At 37.1% G+C, this 13041-nt stretch overlaps 1 protein-coding gene across 1 annotated transcript in view; it reads left to right on the top strand.

Annotated features, from left to right (window-relative positions):
• Positions 1-6779: 6779 nt before the first annotated feature.
• The window catches only part of ENTREP1 (endosomal transmembrane epsin interactor 1), a gene marked incomplete at both ends in the record, with an annotated part of 53043 nt that continues 46781 nt past the window's right edge, over positions 6780-13041 (top strand). Inside the window, 1 exon segment of the mRNA XM_081929473.1 lies at positions 6780-6854. Within this exon segment, the coding sequence (XP_081785599.1) occupies positions 6780-6854 (75 nt within the window).

Here is a 13041-nt window from a genome sequence, read left to right on the forward strand (position 1 = left end):
CGCCCCGCGCGCCAGGCAGACATCAGCCAGCCCCACAAGCTCGGGGGACAGCAGGGAGGCGCAGCGCCACTATCCCTCTGTTCCTCGACCTGGTTTGGTTTCCCTGACCTGCTTTTGGGGGGGAAATAAAGGGAAAAATTTTTTCCTTTATTTCCCCCCAAAAAAACTAGCTGCGTCCAATGGTCCGGTGCGTCCAATCGTGCGAAAAATACGGTAATTGCATATTCTGAATGGCCCCTTCTACCTCCTGTTCCGTTATTTTATAATTCAGCATTAATTTGTTTTCTTGGGAATTTTTTTGTAGTCCGTTTATTTTCAAAAATTTGTCAATATCCATTTCTTTCTGCTTCTCCTGTGTATATAGTTGTTTAAAATACCTCTGGAAACACTTTCCGCTGGATTTTGTATATTCTTTCCTTCCACTTCCAAATTCGTAATAGTATTAAGTTTTTGTCTTTTTTTCAATTGCCAGGCCAACAGCTTCCCACACTTATTTGCCGATTCAAATGTCTTTTGTCTCATCTGTTTAATCTTCCATTCTATTTCATGATTCATCATTTTCATATATTGTCAGGTTCCTACTGGAAGACCGGACAAAAGCTAGAACTTTGGCAGTGGCAAAGTTTTTATCGGTGGTTGAAAGAACAAATGAGCCCAATATTCCAAACAAAGTGCTTGATTAACCTGGAGGTAGGCTGTATGAACTCTGTATTGATTTGTAATGTTTTGTTGGTCTCTGGACCGTAATAAAGATTGTTTGTAATATTGTACTTGGTATAACTTTATTTCTTTCAAAATCTCCTGAGACTTTGGTTTCGCCCTCAATTTCTTCTCTCCTTCCTTTATTCTTTCCAAAATTTTATCTTTTTTCTCATTTTGCATTGTCTTCTTAATTGCATTTTGTTGTATCAAAAATCCTCTCATGACGGCTTTACTTGCGTCCCAGATTACTCTTTTTTCCACTGTTGTGTTCATGTTTATCTCAAAGTAATCTCTCAAAGTTTTTTGGGCTTTTTTGGTAAATTCATCATTCCTAAACAAAGAATCATTCATCCTCCATCTAAAGGAACCAGGTGGCATCAATTTCATTTCCATCTTCACAGCGTTATGGTCAGAACTGGTCTTAGGGCAAATTTCAACTTTGCTTATCTTCGGAGCCATTCCTCTGGTTACCCAGATTTGGTCAATTCTTGTCCATGTCATTTTAGCCTCGGAAAAGAAAGTTCCCTCTCTTTCCAGAGGGTTCTTCGTTCTCCAGATGTCAATTAAGTCCATATTTTCAGTCATATCAAAAAAAGTTTTTGGTAGTCTTCCATCCTTAGTAACTATTTGTCTTTGTGCCTTATCCATATTTGTAGACACTACACCATTCATGTCTCCCATCAAAATCATATTGTAGTCCAAATATTCCATCAATGTCTCATGTAGCTTTTTAAAGAATTCCGATTTCCCTTAATTTGTGCATAAATACCTATTATCAAAAAAATTTCTCCTTGTGTTTGAATTTCAATTGCTACAAATCTTCCCTGATCATCTTTAAATATAAATTTAGGTGATAGACTCTCCTTTGCATAGAGAACCACTCCTCTTTTTTTAACTTTTTTTAATTACTCAGTAGCTTCCTGTGTGACCTTATCACATGTGTTTCTTGTAAACAAATCAAGTCCAATTGCTCTTTTTTCAACAAATGAAACACTCTCCTCCTTTTTCCCGGGCTGTTCAGTTCATTCACATTCCAACTCAAGGCTTGCAATGCCATCTTGTGTTTACTTTGATACCCCCCCAACTGCCCCCAGAGCTTGTTCCTCTTCTGTCAATAGTGTTGGTACATTCACTGGGGAGTCCAATCCAAAATACAATGTTGATATGTCCAGAATTCCCTTGCTTGGTGATATTCTCTCCCCTCTTTGCTCCGGTCCTCTGTCTGGTGTTCCTCTGTTCAATTTTGTTGGCTCTTTTCCGATTCCCTTGTGTAAATCCTCTCTGTGGTTGTACAGGAACTTTGTTTTATCTTCTACTGATCTTATTTTTATTTTCCTTCCTTTAAAACTAAATGACAGGCCTTGAGGGAATTCCCACCTGAAATTAATTTCGTTCCTTCTCAGCAAAGCGACCAGATCTCCAAAATTGAACCTCAGGTCCAAAAGGTGTTTAGGAATGTCTTTAAATATTTCCACTCTTGACTGATGTATTACCAGAGTCGTTTTGTAGTGCCAACTCAAAATTTTATCCCTCTCTTCTTTAGATCGGAGGGTAATCAAACAGTCTCTTATTCTGTTCTTCTCCTTCTTACCTCCTCTTCCAAGTCTGAAGGCTCTCATAATTTTAAACTCCTCTTTTTTCAAGTCCCGGTCCCAGTAAGATGCAAATTCTTCCATGAGATAATCTATCAGAGAGTCTTTTTCTAGTTCAAGTGTTGCTCGAATCCTCAGATTTGTCTGTTTCTCCTTAAGCTCAATCATAGACAGCGTCAGCTTGTGGTCCTCCACTTGCTTCTTCAGATCTGGAACCTCTGTTTCCAGTCGAGTTACCTTCGTTTCCACAGTAACAACCTTTTCCTTAACCTCCTCTGCAATCTGCCAGGTTAGATTGGACTCCTTAACCAATTTCTCAATTGCTTCTGTATTAGAATTAACTTTTTGTCCCAAACTATTTATGCTTTGTGTAATTTGGTCCAAATTTTTATTCATTTGTTCCAATGAATTATTAATTTTGCTCAGAGCACTTGCCAAAGCTTCTTCCGAAATCATTCCTTTTGTTTTACAATGCATCAATGCAGCTGCAGATGAGGCAGGAGGGCCAGATGTAGAGGCTCTTCGAAAAGACTTCCCAAACCTTGTTGTTTTTTCTTGAATTGAAGGATCTATTTTTTCTCTGCCATCTGCCATAACACACAGACCCTCAAGGTCAAAATACAGTCCCAGAGTGTTATCTTTAAAGTTGGAAAATTCCACTCCTTGTAGCAATTTCAAAGTCCTCCTCTAGAGGAAAATAGATATTGTTTCTCTTATGTTAATCCAAAGTATCCTTTTTTATATAAAGTTACAGTTGCACCAACAGACTCTCTCAAAAATATATAAACTGTTACAAAATGGGAAAGTAGAAAAGGAGGAAAAAGGAGACGCTATTAAAAAATGGGAACAAGATCTGGGCCACCCAATTTAATATAATGAATGGGAAAGACTATGGACAAAAAAATATAAATTTTACAGCATGTTACTTAAGAAGAGAGAACTATATGAAAATGTATCACAGGTGGTACCTGGCACCAGAAAGGCTTGCAAAAATGAATAAAACATATAATAATAAGTGCTGGAGATGCAAGATACAAAAAGGAACCGTCTACCATATGTGGTGGACATGCCCCGAAATTGGGAAATTTTGGAGCATGATCCACAAAGAAATAAACAAAATATTAAGAATATCATATAGTAAAAGGCCAGAGGCATTCCTTTTAGGAATTTTAAGTGTTGATATCCCAAAAGACAAAACTATTTTTTTTCTTATACGCAACGTCTGCAGCAAGAATCCTGGTGGCTAAGTACTGGAAAGGGAATCAGTTACCCACTAGGGGAGAGTGGCTATGTAAGCTAACTTAGAATTAGCCAAATTGACAGATATAATGAGACAAAAACCAAAAAGTGAGGTAAAAAAAGAATGGGAGTGCCTAAATGAATACCTCAAAAGTCAAGGTTTGAGGGCAGAAATCTGGCTGAGTCTGGAATAACCTTTTGAAGTGAAAGGATATGAAAGAAGGATTTATATCAAATGTTAGGATAGAGTGAATAAAGAAAACAGAAAGACAGGAAGACACAATGAGAGATAAAGGAGGTGCTGTGGGATTGGTGGAAGTCAATGTCTTATTGTTTTAGTGTTTATAATATTAACTTGTAAGATATGGATTTTTTTGTTTTTTGTTTTTGTTTTGTTTTTTTAGTTTTCGAATGTTGATTTCTGTGTGTTGTGTATTGTTTTTTGATAGCTTTCGTGTTGTTGTGTGGAAAATACTAATAAAATTCATTTAAAAAAAAGATAAGGTGAATTGGCTTCAATACTATCAAATCAATGAATTATTGAAGATCGATAAGAGAAATGGTTTTGCAACAGAAAACAACAAATTGGAGACGGAGTTGTTAGATACTAATGTTAAAAACATGTCTAAAATGTATAACCAGTTGTTGGAGTGGCATACAAAGGATGAACAAGTTAAATCGGTCATGATTGATTGGGCACAAGATGTAGTACATAATATAATGATGGAGGATTGGGAGAGGCTATGGAAGAAAGGGATAAAATTTACTGCATGTACGACGTTAAAAGAAAATATAATGAAAATTATGTATAGATGGTATTTAACTCCAGTTAAATTAGCTAAGATTTATCACAGTTGTGATAATATATGTTAGAAATGTAAAGAAAAGGAAGGTACCTTTTATCACATGTGGTGGACATGCTCCAAGGTGAGAGACTTCTGGGAAAAGATTTATAATGAATTTTAAAAAATGTTGAAATATACATTTATAAAAAAAACCAGAGGCCTTTCTCCTTGGAATAATAGGTTCTGAAATGACCAAGAAAGATGTAAAGTTATTGTTGTATGCCACAACTGCTGCTCGAATTTTAATAGCCAAGAAATGGAAAACACAAGAACTACCAACTGTGGAAGAATGGCAGATGAAAATGATGGAATATATGGAGCTGGCTGACCTTACTGGAGGAATCTGTGACCAAAAAGAAGTGGAATACCAAGAAGAGTGGAAGAAATTTAAGGACTATTTGAATAAATACTGTGATATTAAAAATTAGAAATTACTTGAAAGTACCAGAATAGGCCTAGGATTAAACTAAGAGTTAATTAAATAAATAAGATTTAGAACCTAAAGGAAAGTTAAGAAATTTTATTTTAATTGGAATACTGTGTTTTTAAAAAATGATACCAGAAAACTGTTGCATTTTAATTACAAGGAAATTCAGACGGGAGGGCTCAGAGGAAGCCCAAAATATGTTTATGAGGTTAGAAGTTTAATTAATTAATTAATTAATTAATTAATTAATTTGTGTTGTTTAGGTGTTTAGGTTGTTAGGTATTTACGTACCTTGTTTTTATTTTATTTTTTGTTTGTATCTGTGATCTTGTCTTTTTTCTTTTGTTTTTTCTCTGTTTTTCTTTTGTTGTGATATGTGTTATATCTGTAAGAAACTTTTTTTTTTTTAAAAAAAGCAACAACTAAGAAGAAACTCAGGCCTTGAACAGGAAATGGATTTTCAGGAGCTTATCATAAGTTTGAAGGGGGACATTGGAGGAATGAGAGGAGATTTGGAGGAAAAAAATCAATACAATGGATGGGAAATTAGAAAACACAATGGGAAAAAATGAAAAAGAAAATGAAAAAATAAAGAAAAAATTAACAGAAGTCTTAGAAGGAATGAAGGAGACAGATAAGAAAGTACAAGAAATAAAGAATAAAAATCATCAAATGGAAGAGATGGTGAAGAAAATTAGCAAAGAACAAAGGGAACAAAGAAAATAAATGGACAGATTGAAAAAGGAGATGGAGGAACAAAAAGCAATCCTGGAAGCTACTGGGGATGAGCTGGCAATGATACAGTTGCAGATTAAAGAGAAGACCTTGAGATTCAGAAATGTTCCAGAAGAGGAGAGGGAGAATATATGGAAGAAGATGATCAAAATTTTAGCAAAGTGACTACATTTACAGGAAAAAGACATAATAGAACAGACGGAGAAAATCTTCAGAGTGAACTCAAGAAAATAAAAAATGAACAAATGGCTAGCGGATTGCATCATTGTATTCACATCAAACTGGATGAAAGATAAGATCCTCCAAACAAAGAGTAAGAACAAGTTAACCATAGATGGAAAAGAAATAATAATTCTGATAGAAGTCCTACCCAGGTTAATAAAAAAGAGACAGCAATTCCAATTTCTAACCAAAGCATTAAAGGCCAAATCAATAGCCTTCAGATGGGAATACCCAGTGGGGATTTCCTTCAATTTCAAAGGAAAAAGAAGACGAATTGAGACATTTGAGGAAGCTGATATGTTTTGGAGCAAGTACCAAGGAGAATTAGGAGGAGGGAAAAGTGAAGCAAGAAATGAGGAAGGAAAAAAGGGAGAGCTATCGGATGAGGCGGAAGAAGAAGAAAGCTCAGCCAAGGGTGGAAGGATAAAGAACTATGCCAGTGGTAATAATCAGACCAAGTATTGTTTTTAGATATGGGCCAATGGCCGTAATCAATCAATCAATCAATCAAATCAGACCAATAACTACTACAAAAGTCTTCTCCTTTACCACCACAGATAACTTAAACTCTTTCTACTAACTTAACAATTTTTAATTAATAAAGAATGAAATTTAAATTGTTATCTTGGAACGTAAATGGTTTAAAAAATAGGAGGAAAAGGCAGAAAATAGAGAGGCAGAAGTGGGACCTTGCTTGTTTACATGAAACCCACATTAATATTAAGCATAAAAGATTATTGGTAAAACTAAAGTTAGGGGAAGAATTCATCGCATCTGATGTAAGAAAAAAGAGGGGGGTTGCAATGTATGTTAAAAGCAAATACAAACCAGAATTGCTATATGAAGATAAAAAGGGGAGGATTGTAAGTCAAAATATCACTAGAAGGGGAAACAATTGTGGTAGCGGGAATCTATGGATCAAACAAAAGAAAATCAGAATTCTATGTTAAAGTAATATCATTATTAATGGAATATATAGATACGAGAATTATTGTGTTAGGTGATTTAAATGGAGCAATGGAACCAGAAGTGGACAGATCGCAGAAGAGAGGGGGAAATGAAGGGAAGCTCCCAAAAAGTTTTGTGGAAATGGTAAGGATTTTTTATTTAGTGGATATATGGATATATAAATATCCTGTTGAAAAGGAGTTCACTTATTTCTCAGAACCAAAAAATTCATAGAGCCGAATCGACAGTATATGGATTACTAAGGATATGACAATTAAAGCAGAGAATGCCTAAATATTACCAAAAACACTTACAGATCATAATCTAGTATCATTAACTCTTAAAAGAAAAGAGAAGAAAGGGGGGGGGAATGTGTAGAATGAATGTTTTCCTATTAAAAAACCAAAGAGTAATACAAGGAGCCAGAAAGTTGATGAAGGAATATTTTGAAAGCAATTGGAGGAAAGGGACAGATGTAAAAACAGTGTGGGATGCTGGGAAGGCAGTTGTTAGGGGATATTTCATACCACAAAACTCAATAGCATATAAGAATAAAGAAAAAAAAAGAAAAGGGAGCTTTTAGAAGAAATTAAAAGGAAGGAAAAATTGGCCTATGCAAGCAAAAATAAAGAGAGATTAAATCAAATTAAATTACTGAGAGTAGAATATAATAAAATTATAGAACAGGAGGTAGAAAAACAAATTAAATTCTGGAAATATAAAAATTTTGAATGGGCAAATAAACCAGGCAAGATCCTTGCCTCGCAATTAAAGAAACAAAGAAATGAAAAATTAATAAATAAGATAAAAGCAGAAGAGAGGACAATAAGGGATATTACATAAATTTAAAAAGAAAGAAAGATGAAGTGTCAATAGAAGAAATAGAGGAATAAATAAAGAAAAATAAATTAATAGAGATAGCAGAAGAAGGCCATAAATTATTAAATGAACCAATATCAACCGGAGAAATCAAGGAATTGATTCAAAAATTACAAATAGGGAAATCCCCAGGCCCAGACGGCTTACCAGCAGAATACTATAAAGAAATGTTAAATTAATTAATCGACCTACTAAAAGAAGTAATAGAGGAAGCGGTAGAGAAGGGGAATATTACAGACTCTTGGACCCAAGCATATAAAAAGCTCCTGCCAAAACAAGGTATGGACTTGGAATCTGTCTCAAATTCAGATTATAAAATTTATGCAGGATTATTGGCTAATAGGTTGAGAAAAATAATAGGAAAAATATTACATAAAAACCAGGCTGGATTTGTGGAAGGAAGCCAAATAAAGGATATTAGAAATATAATAGACATAATGGAATATTTACAAGTAAGAAGAGATAAACAAGCAGCCCTGATTTCAATTGATGCGGAGAAGGCTTTCAATAAAATCTCATGGGAATTTATGAAAAAACTATTAAAAGAACTGTGTCTAGGCGAAAAATTCTAAAAAGGTATAAATGCAATATATAACCAACAGAAGGCAAAAATTATTATTAATGGAGAGTTTGGAGAAGAAATTAATATTTAAAGGTACAAGACAAGGATGCCCCCTATCCCCAATGTTGTTTATAATAGTATTAGAGGTTCTATTAAAGAAAATAAGACAGGACAACCAAATAAGAGGAATAGCAGTTGGTGAAAAAAGATCTAAGTTAAGAGCCTTTGCAGATGATGTTATGATTACAACAAATCCTCTACAAAGCACACCTAGAATATTGGAATGTATAAACGAATATGGCAGATTAGCAGGATTCAAATTAAATTACGGGAAAACCAAAATATTAGTGAAAAATATGGAAGAAAAAGATAAAGTGAAATTACAAGAAATTACAGGATTGGAAAGTAAAAAGAAAATGCGGTATCTTGGAATAAATTTAACAACAAATACTATGGATTTAAGTAATGAGAACTATGGGAAAACATGGAGTGAAATAAAAAATATTCGCAAGTATGGGGAAAATTAAATCTTTCCTTACTAGAGAAAATATCGGTAATAAAGATGAACATACGACCAAGGATGATGTTTTATTTCAAAGTATCCCAGTACTAGGAGGAGAGAAATGTTTTAATAATTGGAACAGATATTTGGCCAAATCCGGGTGGTCAGTCTGTGGGATTGAGTGTGGGTACGTAGGAATATTTTTAAGGATTGTGTGAAATGTATGTTTGTATATTCGTAACGTATGTATTAATGCCGAATTATTTTAATAAAAAAAATTAATTTTAAAAAGAAAGAAAATGATGTACTAGTTGTCTTTGACTCCTACTAAGTTGGCAAAAATGTATAGGACAAGTACCTTCTGGAAATGTAAAGAAAAAGAAGGTACCTTTTAACACATGGTGGACATGTAAGGTAATAAAAGCATTCTGGGAAACGATATATAATGAATTGGGGGAAAAATGTTTAAAATAACTTTTATAAAAAAAACACCAGAAGCTTTTTTATTCAGAATTGTAGGTGCCAATATTCCAAAGGAGCAGGAAAGCCTTTGAATGCATGTGAGGACAGCCACAGGGATGTTACTGGCAGAGATGGAAAGAAGACCAAGTTCCTCCCAGAGAAGAAGGCAAAGCTCTTCGGTGTAGATTTATTGCTTTATTGTATGGCGCCCAGCCACGCTCCCCTGTGGATCTCTGCAGCTTCTGTTTACGCAGTGTGGCTTAGGAGCGGTCGTAAAGCAATTAGCAGATAGCAAAGTTGTGAAAGGGCAGTAAAAAAGTCCCACACGTTTCTTCTGTCCTAAGATCACTTTATTTGCTCAAAAGTAGCATATTTACAAAGAAGAACTTCCATCCGATTTAAGCTGCATCTTCTCCCTCTGTTAGCAGCTACGCAACAAAGCTGCTTTCACTTTCCACTCAGCTCCCAGCATTCCAAGCTGCTTTCGTCACGTCCTGGCTTACTTCCCTTGTTGTCTCCTCCTCTCAGGCTCGAGGCACAGAAGGTTAACCCTTCACTACACGCAACAAAAGCAAGGGGCTGGCTTTGGCTGAAATGGCAAAACTGACGGAAAGGTCAGGCAAGAAGACCCAAACTTCCAGAAGAAATGGGGGGGGGGGAATTATAATATATCTGGGAGATCACTGTAAACAGATTAAAATTTTAGAAGGATTACAGTCACACTTGTAATGTGGCAAATTTTATGGACAAAATGGAGTGATATAAGAAACCCCTTTTTCTCTCGGCCACGGCGGCTGCCAGGATAATTCTCGCTAGTCAGCGGCAAGGGGAGACCACGCCCCCTAGAGGCTCGCTCCCGACGGGGCTCGGCGGCAACTCGGAAGCCGTGCGTTCGAGGGCCGCATCTGGTCCCACTCCAGGTGGCGTGGGCCGTGCTCGGCCGTGCTCTCCCCCGACAGAGCCTGCCGCTGGGCGGGGAGGCCGCCGCCGTCTCGGCCGGGGCTGCTGCCGGCGCGCCCTCTGCTGTCTCTCGGGCTGCTGCCTGGTGGCGCTGTCCCTCAGCAGCTCCCTGCAGGTGAAGAACTCCTGCCCCTTCTGGGCCGGCTCCTCGCTAAGTGCCCCGGCCCAGCACCTCTGGGGCCGCCCAGGGCCGGGCAGTCTGCGGCCGGGAAAAGGCCTGCTCTTGACATTCCCCTCATTGTTTCTTTTCGTTCTCCGCTAGTGAGTGTTCGCCCTCCGATGGCAGGAGCGCCCGGCCCTTAGCGAGAGGCAGCTCGGGGGGTCGAGCGCCTCTATAATAACTCCCGATTACTGTTGATGTCAAATCTGCAAGATTCGGTTGCGTCTGTTTACCTATGCATGTATTAATATGATACATTCCATGAACCTTCCTCGTGTGGAGAACAGTTGATTTGTTTTGTAAATATCACTTGATAAATATCATTTATCATATGACATTTGATCCCATGCACAAGGCACAATAATAATTCTTATTGGTTTCCATCGAATTTGTTTTTCTATGTGCTGCATCTCCCTGCCTCTGAGGGTTGCAAATTATGTTAACTTTCAGAACTGAAGATACAGTACTCCCATATGTAATGTATCTTCAGTGCTCAAGGATTATGCATCTCTGTTTATTTAAATAATAACTTAAATATTATTTTTAAAAGATAACCATTTTTATACCTGCTGATTATGAAGTGCCTGGTTATGTGCTGGCTATGCACATGCACACTCCGGCCCACAGGTGTCTCTGGGACGGTGAACTGGCCCAAGCCACAAAAACTTTGCTGACCCCTGGGGTAGAGCATGTGCTCAGCATGCAGAGAGTCCCAGGTTTAAAACGCAGCATCTCCTCGTGGGGATGAAAAACCCTGCCTGATACCCTGGAGAAGCACTTCCAGACAGTGTGGACAATACGCACCAATGGTCTGACCCACTGCAAGGCATTTTAAATTTTGGGCATCTTGTATTATCTGAACACAAGAGCAACTGTTCTTCATGCTATTAAAAAACACCAAAGGCACACAATTAATAAGATAAAATTGGGGCACCTAGCCCCTTTTTTTTGTAACCAGCGAGCTAAAAACTTGCAGAGCATCATTTCAGGCTCTAGTCATAAATTTGGGTTAATGCAAGGCATTTTTAGATATATTTTTATTTTTGTGGAGTGTTAGTAAACACAAGTGCCTGTTCTTGCAGAGATAGCAGAGTTGGTGAAGGTGGAGGGAGTGTGGAGTCAGTATCCTATCAAAGACCTTCAAAGCAGGTGATTGATGCTATGTGAATGCAGCAGTCTATAGCTGCTTATATGCAGGTGGGTCAGGGCCCATGTGGATAGTTGCTTATTGATAAGGGTTAGTCTCATGAGGTGAGGCTTTGGCTTGGAACAGAGGGGAAAGTTATTTCTAATTTCTTGTCCACCTCTATACAAGAAGAGGTAGAAAATGAAAGTTTTTTGGAAAATTTTGATATTATGTCTCATCATACAGCTCAGGACCAGGGTAGTCTCTTATACACCCAGGAGATTACTGCGGTCTGTAGGAAAGTTTCACCTGCAGATTCCAAGGTTCTCAGGAGCAGGGCTGTTATTATTATCATTATTATCATTATCATTTTTAGCGTGGCTGCCCCTGTTCTATGGAACAACATTCCTGTTGAGATATGTCAGACACTCAATTTCTGGTAACAATTGAGGAAGGTCACAACCAAAGAAGATATCTTATGCACATAACCTTGGTCAAATGAGAAACATGTACAAATGGGTGCTGTGTATTTAGTGTGGTGTGTCACCTCATGCAGCAGTTGGTTTTAAGAACAGGCCATGTGGTCAAATATGTTGATAAAGGAAGAGCAGAAGGATAAGCAGGGACCTGGGCTGCCCTTGCCCAGATGATGGACATCATTGCTGATGTTATGGCTCCAGGCCTGCAATTGTCCCATCTGTATAGTTATTTTATTCTGTTCTGATGTTAAACCACCAGTTGTGGGGGTCTGTGATTTGAATCATAGAGTTGGAAGAGACCACAAGGGCCACCGAGTCCAACCCCCTGCCAAGCAGGAAACACCATCAGAGCACTCCTGACATATGGTTGTCAAGCCTCTGCTTAAAGACCTCCAAAGAAGGAGACTCCACCACACTCCTTGGCAGCAAATTCCACTGTCAAACAGCTCTTACTGTCAGGAAGTTCTTCCTAATGTTTAGGTGGAATCTTCTTTCTTGTAGTTTGGATCCATTGCTCCGTGTCCGCTTCTCTGGAGCAGCAGAAAACAACCTTTCTCCCTCCTCTATGTGACATCCTTTTATATATTTGAACATGGCTATCATATCATGAATACTGATGCTTTGTTCCATATTAGATGTTCGTTTTGTAGCTGATGGCTTTTAGTAGCTTTTTTTATAACCAAGAAGAAAAAAGTGAAAATTTAAAAGTTCTCAAATTTATGCAAGTTTATGATTCATATATGAAAGTAGAGATTTCAGTTCTGCTTATATCATCTAGAAAGCAAGCATTAGTTTGTCACCACTTCCTTGTCTCATTGGTTTTAAAAATTGATTTCAAGAGAATGTAAGTGCAACTAACTTAATTTTAATATGGATAACAAAATTGATTTGAAAATAAGTACAGCACAGATGGCAGAATTTATCATTGAACCACACTCCTCTTTCCCCCTTTTCTTTCTATTGTAACACTAATGTCTCAACAAATGAAACTGATCTGTAGAAAATGTAACTTGAAAAAAGAGACATTGGACATACTTTTGTAAACCAAGAAATCTTTAATAAAAATATGGTGTTTGTTTTTATTAAAAAAACCTTCACTGATAGAGAAGTTTTCTCTTTGTGAGCATGAGACTTATAGAAAATTGTGCAAAATCAATAACAAACAAAAATGACTAATAATGTAAAGTGTAAAAAGCATAAA

This window comes from Podarcis melisellensis (genome assembly GCF_964234715.1).
Source record: "Podarcis melisellensis genome assembly, chromosome: 11".
Taxonomy (NCBI): domain Eukaryota; kingdom Metazoa; phylum Chordata; class Lepidosauria; order Squamata; family Lacertidae; genus Podarcis; species Podarcis melisellensis.